The following is a 20,822-nucleotide window of genomic DNA, read 5'->3' as shown; positions in this document are numbered from 1 at the left end:
CGTTGCGCCTACACCTTTAGTTCTACGCGGGGAAAAACCCGAAAAACCAAGGATCCATATATATATATATATATATATATATATATATATATATATATATATATATATATATATGGATCTTTGGTTATTCGGGTTTTTCCCCGCGTACAACTAAAGGTGTAGGGGCGATGCCGGAATCCCATCCATCATCATCAGGCTGGAGGCTTCTGCTTCCTTCTTCTGGGAGAAGCATGTGGCTGTTTGTTCCTCTTTTTTAAACTGCCAGAGGGGGTGTGTTCTGTGGGTGGAGGTTGCTCTGATTGGGTGGAGGAGTAAGTGTGTTCTGATTGGGTGGGAGTGTGTTTTGAATGGTGGGTGTGTTCTGATTGGGTGGGGGTGTGTTTTGAGTGGATGGGCTGGTCTCAGCTGCCAGCCTTAGACCTGAGCTGGTGAGTTGTGCTGCTTTTGTTCGGCTTCGTGTTTGTGGTGGTGCCATGTTTTTATAGTGGGTGTCAGTTTGCTTATTGTGTGGTTTGGAGGGGTTTAAAGTGGCTGATGTTGCAGCTATGGGTAGGTTTCTGTTTTGTGGTTGTGCCTCGTTATCATTGTGGGTTCGGATTTGCTTTTTGAATGGTTGTGTGGTGGTGATGTCATGTGTTATCATGAGTTTGGGTCTATCATTCTTGGTGGTTGGGACTCGTCTGTCAATCAAGGCGGGTTTCCAAATGGTTGGTAGGCGAGAGGTATCATCTCGTTTGTTTATGCTGTGGGGGCGTTTTTCTATCTCAATGGCTTCTCTGATTATTCTGTTGTTAAAATGTTCAATTTTGGCGATAGTTTTGGTTTTTTTAAAATCAATTTCATGTCCCGTGGCTTCAAAGTGTTGGACCAGGGATGAAGTTTGTTCTCCTTTTCTGAGTGAGTTTTTGTGCTCTTCAATGCGTGCACTTATTCTTCTGTTGGTCTGTCCGATGTATGTGGTGGGACAGGTGGAGCATGGGATTTCGTATACTCCTTGGTTTTCTAAGCCAATTATGTCCTTGGGGTTTCTTAGGATGGTGGATATTTTTCTGTCTGTGTAGAATGCTGTTTTGATGTTGTGTTTTTGGAGGACCTTGCTGATTCTGTCTGTGGTCCCTTTTAAGTATGGGAGGAGGGCTTTGCCATTTTCTTGTTCTCTGTCTTGGGTTTTTGTGGGTGTCTCTCTTCGGATTAAGTTGGTAATCGTGTTTCTTTGGAATCCATTGGCTGTTAGTACATTAGTGAGAGTGTGTAGTTCGGTTTTTTGGTGTTGTTCGTCAGCTAGGTGTTTTGTTCTGGAGATGAGTGTCTTGGCTACGGAGTTGATCTGTGCTGGGTGGTGGTGTGAGAGTGCATTCAGATAGCGGTTTGTGTGTGTTTTTTTATGGAAGATAGTGTGTCCTAGGGAGCCGTTGGATTTCTTGTAGACTAAGACATCATGGAAGGGAAGTTGATTGTTAGCTTCTGTTTCCATGGTGAATTGTATTTTGGGGTGTAGGCTATTGAGGTGTGTGAGGAAGTCATCCAGTTTTTCTTTGCCGTGTGGCCAGATTACGAAGGTGTCATCTACGTATCTGAGCCAGAGTTTGGGTTTGTGGTTGGATTTTTCTAGAGCGAGGGTTTCAAAGTGTTCCATGTAGAGGTTTGCGATGACAGGTGAAAGGGGTGATCCCATGGGTGCTCCTTCCATTTGTTTGTATCTTTGTCCATTGTAGATGAAGTATGTGTTAGATAGGCAGTGGTTGGTCAGATCTAGGATGTGTTTTGGGGGGTTGTATTTATTTCGGATAGCTGTCAAGGCTTCTTTGATTGGCACTTGGGTGAAGAGGGATACGACATCGAAGCTCACAAGTAGGTCACAGGGCTGTAAGTTTAGTTTACTTATGATCTCTATGAAATGGAATGAATCTTGTACGTGTGAGGTGATGGAATTTGCGTAAGGCTGTAGTTGTTTGGCAAGAAATTTGGCTAGATTTTGTAGAGGTGAGCCTATGGAGCTTACTATGGGTCTGAGTGGGGTTCCTTCTTTGTGTATCTTGGGCAGACCATAGAGCTTAGGACATCTGGATGATTTTTCTCTGGGAATGATTGTTTTCTGGATCTCTTCACTGATGGGGGTGGCTTTTATTTTGGATTTTGTGGTTTTTTCCAGGTAGGTGGTGGGATCTGTCTTGAGGAGTTTGTATGTGGAGTCTCGGAGTAGGTTGGATAATTTGGTATGGTAGTCAGATGAGTTCATTACCACCGTGGCGTTGCCTTTGTCTGCTGGCAGAATGATTATGCTGGTGTCATTTTTTAGGTTAAGTAGTGCTTTCTGTTCCTCTTTGGGTAAGTTGCTTTTGGGTGGTTTGCTGGTGCAGAGGATGTTGGTCACTTCGAGTCTGATTTTGTTGGCGTCATCAGGGTTAATTTTGGTCAGGCTGGATTCGACTCCACATATAATGGTTTCCGTGGGAATGTGTTTGGGAGCGACTGCAAAATTAAATCCTTTAGACAGGACATTGGTTTCGGCTTTCGTGAGAATCCTATCTGAGATGTTGTGCACAGTTTGTTTCATGTGTTGCTGTGAGAGAGGAGGGGTTTGTTTCTGGCGTTCCTTTCGTCTTCGGAGTTTATTGGTGTGTGTGTCTGTTTTGTAGGCAGTCTCTGTTTCAGCTCTCCAGACAGCGATTTGTTTGAATTTGTCCCAAAGTGTGGGGTGGATCTTGTTGCTGAGTTTGAGGTGAAGTGTGAGGAGGTCTCTGTTGATTCGGTCCAGGAGGAATCTTTTTGTGTGGAGTTCATTTCTGATTAGGGCCAGTTCAGTTCTTATCAGGATGCGTTTGATGGCTGCAGAGTTGGAGTGGAATTTCAATTGGAAGGATGTGGGGATTAAATTTTGATCTCGGCAGTTGCGTAGGAATGTGAGGTCATATATATATATACACACACACACACACACACACATCTTTGGTCATTCGGGTTGTTTCCCACATAGAATTGAAGGTATAAGAGCAACGTTTCGACGAAATCTCATCCATCATCCCCAGGCTGGAGGAAGGAATTATGCTATTTCTGTTCAGATAAATCCAGTATTGTCACAGATGCCCTATATTTTATTTTCTCCACATCTGTTTTGCCAACATCACTCCCAAGAAACTATCATTCCTGGAACAGATGTGTGCAAAATTATATCTAGAATTTCAAGGAATCTCTCAGATCAAATCAATGCTTGTAAAAATCGTTGTAGTTTTATTTACTTAAATTTCAATCCTGTGGTCCAAAGGGCAGTGCCCCAGAAGGGTTGTAAGAGTGGAAAGAAATGCATCCTTTGAGAGTGTATTATTTGGTCCTAGAAATATCATCTAAGTACAGTACCGAAGTTTCACCAGCCTGTCTCCTCCTATAACAGAACACCAATATCAGAAAAAGTAAACAATAGGTGTGCCAAGGTCAAGCTAAGGGAACATGCCCAGAGTTATTGTTAAAATTTTAGCTATTCCAGGTCAGTTTTAGATTGAATATTTAAATCAATCAAAAATGTTCCTGGGAGAAAGGTGGAAGTACATTTTTTTTATTCTACCATGTTACAGTACCGCTAAGACCTTGGATTCATTGGAGGCCTTGACATTACAACTTAACATAAGATTGTTCTCCTTGTCATTTACTTCTTGAAATACATCCAATGTGTTGGTTAATCTCACTGGAAAAGCTGAAAATAATCATTTAAATACTAAACATTCTACTATTGCAATATTAAAATAATCTACAGAGATCTATTGCAATTCTGTACGGTACTGCCTTATCTGGCCAACTGCCAACAACAATCCTCAAGTAATATCTGTCATAAATTGACCAGAATTTTCAGGAAGTTTGGAGATAATCATGTTCTTATATGTGTCTGTCTAAAACAGAAGTATAAAAGAATGCATGACATGGAGCCCACCAGTCTTATTTCACAGGAGCAATGTTTTACAAAGGGGAATTTTCTTGTATCAGCCTTCCAGAATTCCTGACAAAAGAATATTGAAAAAGGCAAGACTGAAGATTGTGCAATATTTAAGAGTGAGCTTTTGTTATCCTCCCACTTTCTTATGAATTAGGCCTGATTCTCAGCTGTTACGTTTACAGAAAGTGTGTGCAACCAAACTGCCAATCTCTATCAACAAACCTTTACCTTTTTCATTCTAAGATGGTGATCACAGAGGAAGCTTGGTTACATCATGGGAAGAGAAGTTGCTATTAAACTAAATTATCTTAAACTAAGACAAAAGAGTGGGAGAAAAGGTAAAGAGGGAAAGGTAAAATAAGAAAAATAAGAGAAAATTTAAAAAAGACTGAAGAAGAGAAAAACGCGAAGAGGGATCTGCAGAGCAGAGAGGAGAATCAGCTATGGAGTGGAGAGGAAAGCCGACTGAGGGCAGCACAACGACCGGCAGAGAGGAGAAACAGGAGAGCCGGTGAGATAGTGGAAAAGGAAGGAGAGCCAGCCAGGGAGAGAAGAGGAGAGCTTACTGTGAACTATCCAGGCAGCCCTGTTTGCTGAAGGAAGCAGAACACTGGCACGATGGACCAGCAAATGGGACCCACGTGGCCGTAGAACTGTTGGTGGGGATGGTGGAACGCTGCAGCACAGTAGACCAGGGCCTAAGGATAGCAGCAGACCATGTGCTATGGATGGTGGTAGACCAGGGCCTACAGACGGCAGCAAACCAGGGCCTACAGGTGGCAGTAGACCAGGCCCTACAGACGGCAGCAGACTAAGTGCTACAGACAGCAGTACCTGAGGCCCTACAGACAGCAACAGACCAAGTGCTATGGATAGCAGTAGACCAGGGCCTGCAGACGGCAAAAACCAAAAAGAGGGATTTTCAAGCAACAAACTCATGGAACAGGTGACTGATACTATTGTGGTATGCAATACATGTTCCATGTATGTGCTTATGCCCAAAGAGCACCCAAATTATACATGCATTAGATGTAAACTATGTAAACTACTGGAGGAAAAGGTAAGGAACTTAGAGGCAACTCTATCCAAGATAAAGAGAAAAGCGCCCCAGACTGCAGCCCCCCCAAAAGGAAGGCAAGTGTTCGTAATCGGAGATTCTATCCTCAAATGAATGGTATCATCTGTCTGCAGACCGGACATACAATCCAAGGAGGGATGTTGTCTTCTTGGAGCAAAAAATCAAAGATGTGGCTGAGAACCTAACCAAAATAATTAGGCCTACTGATTACTACCCTTTTCTCCTTCTCCACATTGGGATGAATGACACAACAAAGAACCAGAATACAATAGTGAGAGATTACAAATAATTAGGCAATAAAGTTAAGAAGCTAGGAGCACAAGTAGTGTTGTCAACTGTACTCCCAACAAAAGGTCAACACCCATTGAGGGGGAAAAAAATTCTAGAAATAAACCATTGGCTAAAGGGTTGGTGTCGCCAAGAAAACTGGTTTCCTACAGCAGGGACTACATTTCCTATGCGAAAGATTCCTAGCAAGGGATGGGCTGCACCTCACGAAAACAGGGGAAAATGTACTTGGAAAAAAACTGGCCCAACTTATCAGAAGGACTTTAAAGTAAAATTGAAGGGGGAGGATGACCAGTGTTTAGAATCTCTAGGACCCAAAACCAATCATAAATCCCAAGAAAACAAATCAAACAATGAGGTAGGCAGAGACGAGAAAAAAGAAAAACCCAAACAACAATCAGGAGATTCAGGAAACATGCCCACAAACAGGCATAAAGGTCTTAAATGCTTATTTACAAATGATCAGAGCTTGGGGAACAAACAGGGCGAACTAGAAGCAATAGTACACAAGGGAGGTTATGACGTAGTTGGCATTACAGAAACCTGGTGGGACGAAACCCATGAATGGAATGGGCTGATGGATGGATACAAAATGTTCAAAAGAAACAGGTCTACAAAAACAGGAGGAGGAATTTCACTATATGTAAAAGAACACTACATATCTACAGAAATGCACAAGATCCAAGATAAAATCTCTCCAGATTGTATATGGGTCAATATAAAAGAGGAAAAAAGTGACATTACCATAGGTGTATAATACAGGCCACCCAACCAATCAGAAGAAATAGATAAACTCTTTGCCAACCAGCTAACAAATATATGTAGGAAGCATACCACACTAGTAGTGGGAGACTTCAACTATCCAGATATCAACTGGGAGACAAACTCTGCAGCGAGCAGGAGATCAAACAGATTCCTAACCAACCTAGTCGTCAACTTTGTCATCCAAAAGGTGGAGGAGGGAACTAGACGTAAAGCCATACTGGACTAAATTCTAACTAATAGAGAAGTAGTGCTAGAGGGAGTTGAAGTTGCCGGTATCTTGGGTGAAAGTAACCACATCATGCTGGAATTTAATATAACACAAACACTAGCAACAGAAAACAATCCAACCAGTGTCTTGAACTTCAAAAGAGCTGACTCTAACAAACTCAGAGAGAACCTAGGAAAGATCCCATGGATGAAAATCCTAAAGGGGAACACAACCCAAGAAGCATGGGAAACTCTTAAAAATGTGATCATAAAAGCCCAGACCAGCACAATACCACTGAAAAAGAAAAACAAGAAATTCAAGAAGAAACCAGTATGGCTGCACAAAGATCTCTCTGACAAACTGAAAGACAAAAAAGGACAAATACAAAAAATCAAAACAGGGACACATAACTAAGGCCGATTATCAGCAAACAGCCAGAATATGCAAAGATAAAGTAAGGAAAGCAGAGGCTCAGAACGAACAAAGACTTGCAACAGAAATGGAAAATAAAAATAGTTTCTTCCAACATATTAACAACAAGAAAAAAAGTCAAGGAAACTGTAGGTCCTCTAAAGAGAGAAGATGGCAAGGAAATAACAGGCAACAGGGAGAAACAGGGCTGCTTAACTCATAGCTTGCATCAGTCTTCACACAAAAAGAAACTATAGCCCAACACATACACACAAAAACACTGCAAAAGACAAATTAGAAACAAAAATTAAAATAAGCAAGAAAATGGTAAGAGAACACCTATCCAACCTTGACAAATATAAATCATCTGTCAGATTACATCCCAGAGTTCTGAAGGAGCTGGCAAATGTTATCTCAGAACCATTGCACCACATCTTTCAAAAACCCTGGAGCACCGGGGAAGTACCTGAGGATTGGAAAAGGGCTGATGTGGTTCCCATCTTCAAGAAAGGGGGGGGGAATGGACCCAGCAAACTACAGATCAATCAGTTTAACATCAATACCTGGGAAGATCCTAGAAAAGATAATCAAAAAACAGATCTGCGAACAACTATAAGCAACAAAGTTATAACTAGTAGCCAGCATGGGTTTGTTAAAACAGATCATGCCAAACCAATCTTATTTCATTCTTTGACAAAGTGACTAAACTAATGGACCAGCAAAATATTGTGGACATAGTATACTTAGACTTCAGTAAGGCATTTGATAAAGTAGACCACAACCTAGTCCTTGGTAAGCTAGAAAAAGGTGGAATAGACAACATCGCTGCCAGATGGATCTGCAGCTGGCTGGCAAACCATACTCAACGAGTAGTCCTCAACAGAACTACATCCACATGGAGAGACGTAAGCAGTGGGGTATCTCACAAGGTTCCATCTTAGGCCCAGTACTCTTCAATATCTCCATCAATGACTTAGATGAAAGAATTGAAGGGGAACTCATCAAATTTGCAGATGACACCAAACTGGCAGCAGTAGCCAACACCCCAGAAGACAAACTCAGGATCCAAAAAGATCTTAACAAACTTGAACAATGGGCCCTATCCAAAAAAATGAGTTTCAATGTGGAGAAAAGCAAAGTTTTACATTTAGGTAGGAAAAATCAAAGGTACAAGTACACATTGGGCAAGACCTGGCTTAAAAACAGTAACTGTGAGAGGGACCTTGGAGTCTTAGTGGACGATCACTTAACCATGAACCAGCAGTGCGCAGCAGCAGCCAGAAAAGCTAGTACAATCCTGGGTTGTATAAACAGAGGCAAAGAATCAAGATCACACGAGGTATTAGTACCGCTTTATAAAACCCTAGTAAGACCACACCTGGAATACTGCAGCCAATTTTGGTCACCATGTCACAAAAAAGATTTTGAAAGTTTGGAAAAAAATCAGAGAAGAGCAACTACAATGATCAGAGGCCTGGAGACTAAAACATACAAACAACAGCTGCAGGACTTGGGTTTGGCTAGTCTAAAGAAAAGAAGAAAGAGGGGAGACATGATAGCAGTATACCAGTATTTGAGGGACTGCCACAAAGAAGAGGGGATCACGTTATTCACCAAAGCACCAGAGGGCAGGACAAGAAACAATGGTTGGAAACTGATCAAAGAGAGAAGCAACTGGAATTAAGGAGAAACTTCCTGACAGTAAGGACAATTAATCAGTGGAATAGCTTGCTCCTAGAAATCGTGGGCGCTCCATCACTGGAGATTTTTAAAAAGAGGCTAGGCAGTCACTTGTCTGAGATGGTAAAGGTTCTCCTGCTTGAGCTGGGGGCTGACTATAAGACCTCCAAGGTCCCTTCCAGCTCTGTTCTATTCTATTCTATTCAATGTAGCCTTTGCTTCTTTGTATCACATTCTTGACAGCATTTGCAATGAAACTCCACATTGAAATATTTTCTTCAGGACTCCTTGGTTCAAATAGATTGGACTGAGTGATCTATCGAAATTAAAGGGTCCAATCTGTGGAGGAAGTCATTAGGGCAGTAGTTAAGAATTGTTAACTAGACCTTAATAATAATAATAATAATTTTATGAGTTAACTAGACCTTGGTCTTTTCTTCATCTTCACCTCACTTCTAGTAGAGTCCTACGTAACTATAGCAAAGGAAGTACAAAATTATGATGCTTTTGTTTTTAACTTGTTTTAATTATCAGATTTGGGCTACTCAGAAATCGACAGATGCAAAACATTTTTGCAATATGTCTGTGAGCATCTTCACTCAAATTTTGTCCAAGCGCCTCAGTAAAAGAACTAAATCTAATACCGTAACCCTAAAACTGTACATTGATTAATATCATAAATAACTTAAGTAAGACATTAAATTGTACAAGTATAAATAATCCAAAACTGTGTACCATATTAATAGATTTTTTTTCTACCAAATTTTAGCTACACTAGAAGTCATTTTTGAAAACAGGTTTCCTCTTTCCTTTACCCAATTATTGCTGGAAGACATTTCCTTCATTTCCCTTCCCATTCATAGCCATGTTATTTTCCATAGGAACTGGTGATTTTTTTTTAAATCGAACATAAAAACTTAAGCACTATATAAGTACTGCAGGGTAACGTATTGCAGAAGCCCACTTTAAATAAGTGTCCATATTTACATAAAGTATGTAAGGTCCTTTAATGGGATGTTGGCATTTCCCTATTAATAAAACTCAGCAGCAAAAGCCAACCTAGAAACTTCAGTGATTATAATATCATTTGTCATTTTAACTAATTTCCTATTAAATTGCATATATTTATAGACTGGATGATGTAATTATTGATATAATTCTGACATCATAGGCACTGCTTTGACCAAATGAAAACATTTCATTCTGTTCTGTAACGAACAGTTACATTTGCTCTGTTGGCTGGGGGGGGGGAGAGAAACCCTATGTTTTTTCCAAAGAAAGTTCCTTTTGAAGTACAACACAAGAATTATGGCTCGTATTCTTTTTTGTATCTCAGAAATATAAAGTATATTTTACTTTCCATACTTTACATTATGAATGTGGTCATAAACTTTTGAACATATGCACTAGATTTTTAAAAACAAAAGAAAGAAAATACATGCAGATTAAAATTCTTCCTGCACTTTATCAAGCATTTGTGGTCTTTGTGAGCCAATTTGTATGTGATGTGTGTCAGCATTGGATGTATGTTTTTAAAAGGTGATAAGTATGTTCAAGGAAATATAAAACATTCAACATGCTGCATATTATATTCAGAATTATACCACTTCATTAGTTACCATTAGTGAGTTAACATTTTATCTTGAAGCTCTAATGAAGATTGTATGGCACTGCAGAGAAACGTGCGTAGTATTTTAGAAACAGGATTTTTTACACGTGAAACTTCACATGAACATTTGTACTTCCATAGAGAAAATATTGTTACCTACAACATCCCAACTAATGTTAATGGGAATAAAAAGCTATTATGAAGCCTATCAGTAGGAAATATTCTTAATATATTTTAGATTTTGATCTTAGAAACTACCAACACACTATTACAACCACCTGGCATCACTGTAGCACAAAAACCCAACTAAAGCCTTCTAAAATACCTTGAATTAACCGAAAGACCCAAGAAGAAGAAAAAACAAAACAGGAGTCATCTACAATATACAGTGCAAGGACTGTAACAGCCGCTGTGATAAGACAGAAAGAAAGAAGACTAGCGGAGTGGATCCATGAACACCAACAAGCAATCAGAAAACACAGTGAAAGCTCTTTAAACTCGCCATACACGGCAGGCTCAATCATAGTTTCAACTAGGAAACTGTGAACATCCTAGATCACTGATGGCGAACCTTTTAGAGATCGAGTGCCCAAACAGCAACCCCAAAACCACTTATGTATTGTCAGGTGCCGGGTGGGCGTGGACCATTGGGTGGGCGTGGCCCATTGGGTGGGCATGGCTGCAGTGGTAACGGCAGACTGGGTGGTACTAAAAAGTTCAATCAATCAATTCCAACTTTGCAAGATCTTTTTTTTCCCCACAAAAAGTTGAAATTGATTGATTGATTGAACCTTTTTTTTTTTTGCACATGGCGGTGAAGCCTAAAGCGAAAAGGTTTTATAAAACCCAGCTGAAGGCCTAGGCCTGGGGCGACAGCGTACGTGCTCCCAAAGAGGGCTCTGCGTGCCACCTGTGGCACATGTGACATAGGTTCGCCATCACGGAGCTAGATCAAGCTGAATCCAAAACCATTAGAGTATTCCAGGAAGTTTCTCACCTGGAAATAAATATCAGCTACCAAGAGATACATAGAGAAACCACATTTACGCACCATTCCAAAGAGACAAACTAAAAAGGAAACAAAAAGACCATACACACCTTCAGAAGCCAACAGCCAGATAAACAGGGATTAACACCAGGTAAAGAATCAAGCAGAAAATGATTAAAGGTAAAGGTTCCCCCGCACATGCGTGCTAGTCGTTTCCGACTCTAGGGGCCGGTGCTCATCTCCGTTTCAAAGCTGAAGAGCCAGCGCTTGTCCAAGGACGTCTCCGTGGTCATGTGGCCGGCATGACTAGATGCCAAAGAAAATGATTAGGTAGTACCAGTGCTTTTTTTGTAAAAGAAAAAGGTGCCGGAACTCACACATGTCATACAACCCGCCTTGCCTACCCTACAAGGTTCCATCCAAAAAAGGTGCCGGAACTCCGTTCTGAGCGTTCTATGAAAAAAAAAGCCCTGGGTAGTACCATAATCATACCAATGAGAAACACCCCCCCCCCATCAACACTGGCCAGGCAAGCTACTGTATATAAACAAAGAGCAAACACCACAGTCACTAGCACTAATGATATTACCTAGGCAGGCAAGGAAACATCTGTAAACAACCAAGCTAAAAGAGCATCCCCAGATTTTGATCTCTTCCCTCAGTTTTGATCTAATGTATATCTTCCCTAAAACCAAAAATGATGAAGACTGGTCTATTCTTATAAGTAAACTCAATTTTTCAGTGCATTGAAAACTGGTGTGTATGTGTGCATGTGTAATGCGCATAAGTATAGTTAGTGCCTTTTATTTAGAAGTCCAATGAAGTACACTTAATTTATGCAATTTCACATCACTTGTTTAGTTATTGCTAACTAACAATGCGTATTATTTGAAATTACTAGGAATTTTTTTGTGATTATTCTCTCCAATCTTGTCATATCTTCTAAAGTACACATAATCCATTCAGAAACTTGGTGCCATGCTATTTTTCTGAATAGTATCTACAAAAATTGATCTTGTTTTAGGACAACAGCCTTATCAACATGCCGTTCAATTTTCAACATATGAGAAGATCCTAGTAGAAGCTTTAAAAGTGTATCTTTGGAAATAAACAGAACTCAAAGTACTACAAATGATCGCGTATGGAGGTGGAACGATAAGAAACAGCAGACAACCAGATCAAATAATTAAATCGTAACTAGGAGTGCATGCCATATCAAGCCACTTTCTTAAATGTTGGGCTTGGCATTATATGTGAATTGGGCCAGTGAAATTTATATACCATAGTTTATGAAATGAAGTAATGAATCCAGCACACTGTAGCTTATTAATCATACTCATTAAATAACTATGTTAAATTACAGTTTAGAGCAATTTAAGGTTTGCGTTTATGTATTACAAAATCCTGAAACTGACTCTAATAACAGAAAACTTTAATCTTTCGAATGCAGTCTTACAAATGTATAATTAAGAAAATAATTACATTAAAGTAATTAGAACCAAGTATGAATAATAACTTTTCTAATCTAGCATAGTAGACAGTTTTCATACTTAGCAGCAGCAGCTAAAAAGACCTGTTTTGGGAAAATCTCAGCTAAGTAAAATAGATATTTTACTCCTGAAACTCATTGTTAGACATCATAGATAGAATTCTGGCAGAGACGTTCCATTTGGAAATAAGGTGAAATTTATTTCTCTGTAGGGTAGTCCTGAATAAGTATAAAAGCATCACAGTCAAACATTAATAACCTAAGTATAAGCACATTAGTGGAATTCTTTGCTATGCTAAAATCAAAATAGACTAAACTGTTAATAGCAAAGTTTCACTTTGAAACACAAGTGTGAACAGTTACAGCTCTGAGTAATCCTACATCAACACTACTGAGACTTTGATAAAATATTTCATTTATTCCAGAATGCAAATAATGAAATCACTAAACATTCATCTACCATTAAATCTTTGAAATGTGAAGTCCAAAGAAAAGAAGAACAGATGCAGGAACTACAGGAAAAGTAGGTTCCACTTACCTATTGGTTGTGTTTGACTCCCCCTTGTGGCAAAAATACATTTGCTTTAACTTCATGGACATTTTTCGGAAAATGATCTTTCCATATTTTTTCTTTTGGCTTTTTATATACGGTTCATATTATTTACTCTTTTATGAGAAAAGTATTAATACATATTTTCCTTTTAAATTGCTGAGTAATTTTCAGTAAAAAGATGGCATATAACTAATAAATCATTTTTTTAAAAAAAATCAGATTGCAGTGTGCAACATCTAAATGGATACCTCAGCATACTTGAAAGCAATTTTTCAAATGCAGTGATTCTTTGCCTAAGGGCTAAGAAGCATATCAAGGTTTAGATGCTTAAATTGGATTACATGTCCAATTTTATAATTTCTGAAAAAGGCAAAAAAGTCATTGTTATTTATTTTTGAGTTTATTAAAATGTATAACTTTTGCAAATTAGTTGCTTAGTTCAGTATTAAAAAATGCCAAATTGTGAGTGAGCCTAATAATAATGTTTAATCTTGCAAAATAAAAATGATTTCCTTAAAATGTTTCGTCTTCAAAAGGATTTAACAAAATGCATATTTTTATTGATTAAAGCCTTGAGGAACACCTAAGGAATCCAGCTGGAGGTGAGAAAGAATATGCCTATGTCCAACCACTATATTATAGAGTAGATACTGAATATGCTTCAATATTCTTGATTGCCCCCATCAACTAGATGTGTCTATTGAAATGAAAATTCCTTCAATTGGCTTTTACTGTGATTTTTGCTGGATCTATGCGATGCCTTAAAGATATAAAAATTAATAAAAAATTTAAAAATGTATAAGTATCACATTGTTTCATTTTATTGGGATAGCCGGCGTCGACTCCCCTCCGCCCTGTGCGCGCCCACAGAGAGGGCCTCCTCAGGGTGCCTCCTGTCAAGGAATGTTGACTGGTGGCCCCCAGGGGGAGGGCCTTCTCTGTGGGTGCTCCGGCGTTATGGAACCAACTGCCGGTTGAGCTCCGGATGGCATCAGACCTCCGATCCTTCCGTCGCGGGTTGAAGACCCATTTATTTGAACTAGCGGGTCTGGCCTGATGGGGGTATATGGGTTTTTTATAGGCTTGTTTTATTATTCTTGTTTTAACTTGGGCATTGATTTAATTGTTTTTTAATGTTTGTACTGTTATTTATATTTATGCCCTGTGAACCGCCCTGAGTCCCTTAGGGAGAAGGGCGGTATAAAAATCTCAATAAATTAAATTAAATTAAATTAAATGTTGTTGTCACAAGAAAACAGAAACGAGCAAAAGCGCCATAAGCGTAGATTTCTGTCTGATACGTCACCCAGTGAACAGTTTAGTTTCCTACTATTTCCTACTAGGTTTGCTGTTTAGAAGTTGTTCATTTTGGAGAAGTCACATTTTTATCTTTGAAACTGATCTATTCATTTTCCATACCATAACTGCTTTTTACTTTTTAAAACTACCTCATATTGATACAAAGCTTTTTACGTATTAAATAGTAGTTCAAAATCATGACAGCCAATTCACACAGTGATACTTTTAAATAAATTAATTTTAATTTATTTTTCCTTTTCATGCCTAGTAGTCTAGTAGAATAATCCCCTTTTGTTTATAATTAAATCATCATCACAGTATGGTTTTCTATAAATTAGTGTGTATTTTTATTGTTCTGAATTGCTACTATGAAATTGGAATTTAAGATTCAGAAGCCCACAGAGATTAAATCTGTCTTTAAAGCTTCAATTTTGACATTTTTCACTTGACAAATGGTACAAAGATAAGTGTGGAACTGTGCTTTAACAATGATTCAAAATAATGACATGCTAGTCGCATAATTCTATGAATATTTCATTTTCTCTTTATTTCAAGGATTTCTAGAATGGAAAGAGATATAAGTATGAAAAGGCATTTAATAGAAGATTGGAAGCTGCGTATGAAAACATATCAGGAAAAGGAGAAAAGCTTTAACGAAACATTGCAATGTCTGGAAGAAAAGGTCTTTAATGTTTAGCGTTTATTTTACATCAAGAAACTGAATTTCATCGGATTGTAGTAGCCACCGTTATGATTACTACCGTTTCATTAAAGCCGTTGAATAAGTTAATGTGATAATTAAATGCTTCCCAGTAGTTTGGGTATGTTGTTCAGCTGGAATGTCACATCTCTGTTTCTTGAAAAGAGACATCAAAGAAGGTTCTTCTTGCAGTGTAAATCAGGAGAAAATACCACAAAGGGAAAGAACGATGACCTATAAATTATTTTTATACCAATAGTTATATGTGATCCCTTCCATTGTTATATATTTAATGATTCCATTTTATGCCCTTCTGAAAGTTGTTTTCTTCATAAATATTTAATGCATTTCTCTGATGCTTAAACAGATTGGAAGAGAAAATGCCCCTTAGTACCGCTGCAGTGTATTTTAGCCCTGTTTTATAGCGAACAAGTCACATGTGGAGGAATCTCTTAGGCTGCAAATCGTAACATCCAAGAAACATGAAAAACAACGCACTACTTTGATTCTTTTTTAAAGCAGGTGCTAGTTTTCCCCCGATGTGAACATAGTTTCTGCTGGCAGTCATACATTGTCAGTTCCAGACAAAACTATCTTGCTCTGTGTATATGAGACATCACTTAGATACTGTCAGCCCAAGAGACAAAATTGGCAGGGTAGGAAAAAAACCCTCAGACAATATAAAACTGAATCAGGATAATTTCTTGGAGGCAGTATGAAAAAAGCATTTCAGAGACCTTTGTTATGCTATGCAACGAGGTGGTGATGGGGTTTTAATTATTAAAAATATTGCAATTTGCTGGCAACATTCAGTTAGGGGGGGAAAAATCAAGCCTATCATTTGCAAAAATACGATCTCTTTAGGTACGCTTTGTAAATTGATTCCTTTTTTATATATAGATTTGTTTTACAAATAATAAGTAGCTATTAACTGTTGGACTGTATTATTTGTAATTTTTCCCAACAGTACCGTAGGTTGAGATGTTAGCAAGTTTCAGAGTTTTTAAGTACTAGCATTTGGTTTCTTGCCCATGAATTTGATAAATAGTATAATGTTGCAGTCACATGGCCACTTAACCTACAAATAAATCCTATTGACTTCAATGGGTAGTATCCATGTTTGAATAGTAGCCAAGATAGCCTGCATTCTATTCAGAAGGTAAGTGGATTATGTACAATTAGATGTGTGTAGTATTTTGATAGTGTTGATTTTCCATCTAAATTATTTAAATGCTTTCCTTAATAGTTTTTCTCTGGATGCTGTTCCAGGCAAAGGCATTAACTGAGGACTGTTCAAATAAAAAAATATCCATTGATTCATTAAAGCAAAGGCTTAATGTAGCTACCAAAGAAAGGGCACAGTATGAACAGATGTATCACAGAACTAAAGAAGACTTGGAGAAAAAGGTACACAATTATAGTTATTGTGGATGATTAAGATGATGAGGATTTATTAGACTTACATCCTGCCTTCAGTTCATCAGGGTACCAATAAAAATGAGGTGTACAAAAAATACGAAAGAAAACACAGTTAAAACAATTTATAATATAGGCTAATGAAATTATTAAATTATTTAACAAACCGCCCTATGTTTTCTGGTGCACATTTTTTTTACAAGTAAATAGTTCCATGTTCGGTGCCTTTGCATTTTTAAATTGCCCATAGTAGCATTTGTCTTGAGTTTTATTTCAAGCCATATAACATATGGTTGCAATTCAGAAGAAATTTCTGAAGTTGAATTACATTAATTATAATAGAATGTTGGAATGCTTTTAACTAGGGTGAGATATAATTTTCTAAAATATACTATTTTATAGTAGCATTCTCCCTCTTCTTGGACTTTAATGTATGTAGCCTTATCAGACAAATATTTTCTACAACAGGTGAGAAACCAGAAAGCAAAGCTCTAATGAAATTTGCTTTCTTCTCCCACTATCCCTTTTTGTTAGGCAAAGTTCTGAATGAATTCATATAATGCCAGGTGATTCTACATTTTGGAGTTCCTTTATTTTTTTTCTGTTTCTAGATAAAGCAAAGATTTGAAGGAGATGTCAGTGTCACACTGAATTATGTCTAACAAAGCACCTAGAAAGAAAGTTTGGATGCATTCTATTGTTACGGGCTTTAATCCTATATTATAGGGCCTCCTCAGGGTGCCACCGCTCAAGGAATGTCGGCTGGTGGCCCCCAGGGGGAGGGCATTCTCAGTGGGTGCGCCAGCCCTCTGGAACAGCTTACCAACCGAAATCCGGATGGCCCCCGACCTCCGCACCTTCCGGCGCGAATTAAAAACTTATCTGTTCCAGCAGTCCGGCCTGGCCTGATAGCTCTAATCTGGGGTCCCAGTTTGTATTTTACTATTGTTTGTTTTCACTATTGTTCATTCTGTATGCCTACCTTATTCTGTACACCGCCCCGAGTCCCTCGGGAGAAGGGCGGTTTATAAAAACAAATAAATAAATAAATAAATAAATAAATCTTTTTCTGGATTTTACAAATTCTGTTCCCATAGATTCTAAGTCATTCTGTCTGGTTGAGCATAAACCTGTTTCAGCTTCTACAGCTTCAATACAGGAAGCTCGAGCTTTTTAGAGCCAACATACTCAGGTATAATAAGCATTCAATACTGGACAGTTTACAGAGGAAGCAGCATCTGGACTTATACAAGATAGACAAGCAGGACATTATTTCCCCTGAGTTTTAAACAACAGACGATCTTAGTGTGTTTTATATCTAACTGGAACAATGGGCAGGAAAGAAGACTATACAGTAGGAGATGGCAATGAGCTTTACGATTAATTTTTTGTAGGATCTTCTAGACACTGCGCTAATTTCTTTCCAATTCAGAAATGCTAGAAGACATGAATGAATGAACCTTTGTTGTCAAAGTACAACCATGTATACATTGAGATTGGCTGAGCCTCCCTTTGTGCCCCACCACCACCACAACTCACAGTGACAACAAACCCACCGTCTTGTTACACCATGTGAGCTAATTGCACACAACACACCGGCCTCGCAAGTTAATCATACGTAAAGTTATTTCCTGTTCAAGAGCCTGACAGCCCATGGATGGAAGCTGTTCTTCAGCCTGTTGGTACAGCTGGCTATACTCCTATATCTCCTACCCGATGGTGGGAGAGTAAAGAGGTACCGACCAGGGTGTGAGTTGTACCTGAGAATTTTCCTCACTCTTCCAAGGCAGCGAGCCCTGGCGATGTCATCCAATGGTGTCAGGACAGCCCACGATGTCTTGTGCTGTGCTCACCACCCTCTATAATACTTTCCTATCCGCGGCTGTCAGGCCAGCATACCAAACCACAATATTGTACAGTGCGAGAGGACGCTCTCTATAGTAGACCGGTAAAAGAAGGTCTTTTTTCATTAAAAAAAAATTGAACAGAAATAGAAGACATTTGTGTCCTCATCTTCAGTCTGCTCAAATCAAGTTTTCCCTTTGCCAAAATACACTTAACACATTCAACGATGTGCTGAGCATTTACCAGTTTGATCTGTTGTGATTGTATTTCAGGAATTTAATCTTTCCAGTCTGGAAGCTAAAATGGCAGAGACAGAATATACCATGACTGAACTTGAAACAACGGCCTCTCAACAGCTTCACAGCTTAGCAAGGCAGAGTGAACAGGCCCTTGAAATGGTGCAGAAAAAGTTGATCATGTCCAATGAAAAAGTAGAAGAATTCATAACTTTTGTAAAGGTTTGGCATTTTAAATATGTGTGCTACATGTAAATATAAATATATATTTGCATTTATACTTGCACAAACACATACACGTAACACATTTTGTACAACAATTTATATGTGAGGTATAGCTATTTAAGAGCTGTATATCTATGTCCTTGGGGATGGTTGCCTCACTTTAAAATGGGGCTAAGCGTTTTTTTATTGAAATCCGAGGGTCCACTCACTGGAGCCTGTTGCAAAAATATTTGAGGGGAGGGGGCTGAAGATTTCTCTTTCTTTTTTGATTATTAGAACTGAACAGAGTTCTGACTGCTGTTCCCCAGAAAGAGCTACTGCTCATTGTCCCAGGCATTCTTTGTTTCAGTCATATGCAGCCCGGACCATACTGGTTAACAATGGGTTGTCATTTTTTTCAGAATACTATACTATACTCCAGTCTAGGAAAATCTTCAGAACTGATATATGCAAGTAACATCTTCACCACACTATTTGCTATGACCTCAGGTTCTTACATACATCACAGGTTTTACCAGTGTACTGAAATTGGGGGCGGGGTTAATGCTCCAGTGTTTAGCATGCTACATTTAAATGTAATAATAATAGTAATAATAAAAAAGTTGGAAGGGACCTTGGAGGTCATCTAGTCCAGGGGTCAGCAACCTGAAACAGTGCAAGAGCCACTCGGAACCGGTTCCCTCACAAAAGGAAAAACTGGGAGCCGCAAAATGTGCACATGCAGTACATGCGCGCATGCGCAGAACAGGGTTTGACTGAAGAGTGGAGCCAAGGAGAGATATGCACCTACCCTGCATATTGGAATTGATTGGTTGAACTTTTTTAGTCCCACTTTTTTTTTTTGGACTGCACATGGCAGAGGACTGGGAGCCTCAGGAGATGGCTGAAAGAGCTGCATGCGACTCCGGAGCCACGGGTTGCAGACCTGTGATCTAGTCCAACCCCCTGCTCAAGCAGGAAACCCTATACCATTTTGGACAAATGGCTGTCCAGTCTCTTCCTAAAAACTTCCAGTGTTGGAGCATTCACCACTTCTAGAGGCAGGTCGTTCCACAGGTTAATTGTTCTAACTGTCAGGAAGTTTCTCCTTACTTCTAGATTGCTTCTCTCCTTGACTAGTTTCCATCCATTGCTTCTTGTCCTGCCTTCAGTATTATGTATTATGTTTCATTTTCCATTTGATTGTCTGCCCAGCCAGTTGCAGTCTTTTGGAGTTTTTTACAATCATTTTTTAGCATATCAAATAGTCTGGCAACATATTCCAAACTGGCCACTTCATTACTTATCTCTAAATTATCAATTCATGTGTTTTGAGCAGCTGGAAGAATTCCCTCATTTCTACCCAGGCATCATATATTAATCTTCCCTAAAATGTATAGAGTTCTAAGCCTTGTGTTACAAAATGATCAGTATGTATTTCACAGCATAATTTTGGTAAAAGCTATTAAACTGTCGCTCCTAATAGATAAACTGGGGGAAAATAAAGATACAGTCTGGAAGTCAAATATTGATGATGATCAGAGCAGTTGCTATTGACATTCCCCAAGTTGCTAAATATTTATGTATAAAAGGTGCTCTGAAATCCTCTTTCCTTTTTTCCCCACAGAATGTTGCTGAAAAACTGAAAATCTTTCTCAGATTTCAGTGAATGCACAAAGTAAACCAGGTTAAAACTCTACTTATATATTTACAAATGCCACTCAGGGGAAATTAAGTTAGCACAGCTAGTATTCTTTCTATTCATACCATCTTTCTTTAAATATATTTCATACTTTTGCTCACTAGGAGAATTCCAATACTTGTGTGCTTTCCTCCAGAGGCTTTTATTTTCACTTTGCTTATGACTGTCCATCTTCTTTCAGGGCTTATGCCGTAAATACTCAATATTCAACTGACAACCCCAGTTCAAGACCAGAGCATCGCATGACGGGATGAGCTCCCGTTCCTTGTCCCAGCTCCTGCCAACCTAGCAGTTTGACAGCATGCAAATGCGAGTAGATAAATAGATACGGCTTCTTTGGGAAAGTAACAGCATTCCATGTGCCTCAGCATATAGTAATTCTGTCCACATGTCCACGGAACGGGACAATGCTAGCTCCCTGGG

General features: G+C 38.9%; 1 protein-coding gene across 1 annotated transcript in view; it reads left to right on the top strand.

Moving 5' to 3' along the window:
• Positions 1–20,822, top strand: part of CNTLN (centlein) — a gene marked incomplete at both ends in the record, with an annotated part of 202,506 nt that overhangs the window by 149,889 nt on the left and 31,795 nt on the right. Inside the window, 4 exons of the mRNA XM_083353493.1 lie at positions 12,870–12,967; positions 14,852–14,978; positions 16,266–16,403; positions 18,530–18,715. Coding sequence (XP_083209619.1) covers positions 12,870–12,967; positions 14,852–14,978; positions 16,266–16,403; positions 18,530–18,715 — 549 coding nt within the window. The remainder of the gene's footprint in view (positions 1–12,869; positions 12,968–14,851; positions 14,979–16,265; positions 16,404–18,529; positions 18,716–20,822) is intronic.

The sequence above is a fragment of the Vipera ursinii genome (genome assembly GCF_947247035.1).
Source record: "Vipera ursinii genome assembly, chromosome: 2".
Lineage (NCBI taxonomy): Eukaryota > Metazoa > Chordata > Lepidosauria > Squamata > Viperidae > Vipera > Vipera ursinii.
This window is presented reverse-complemented; position numbering and strand designations above follow the sequence as displayed.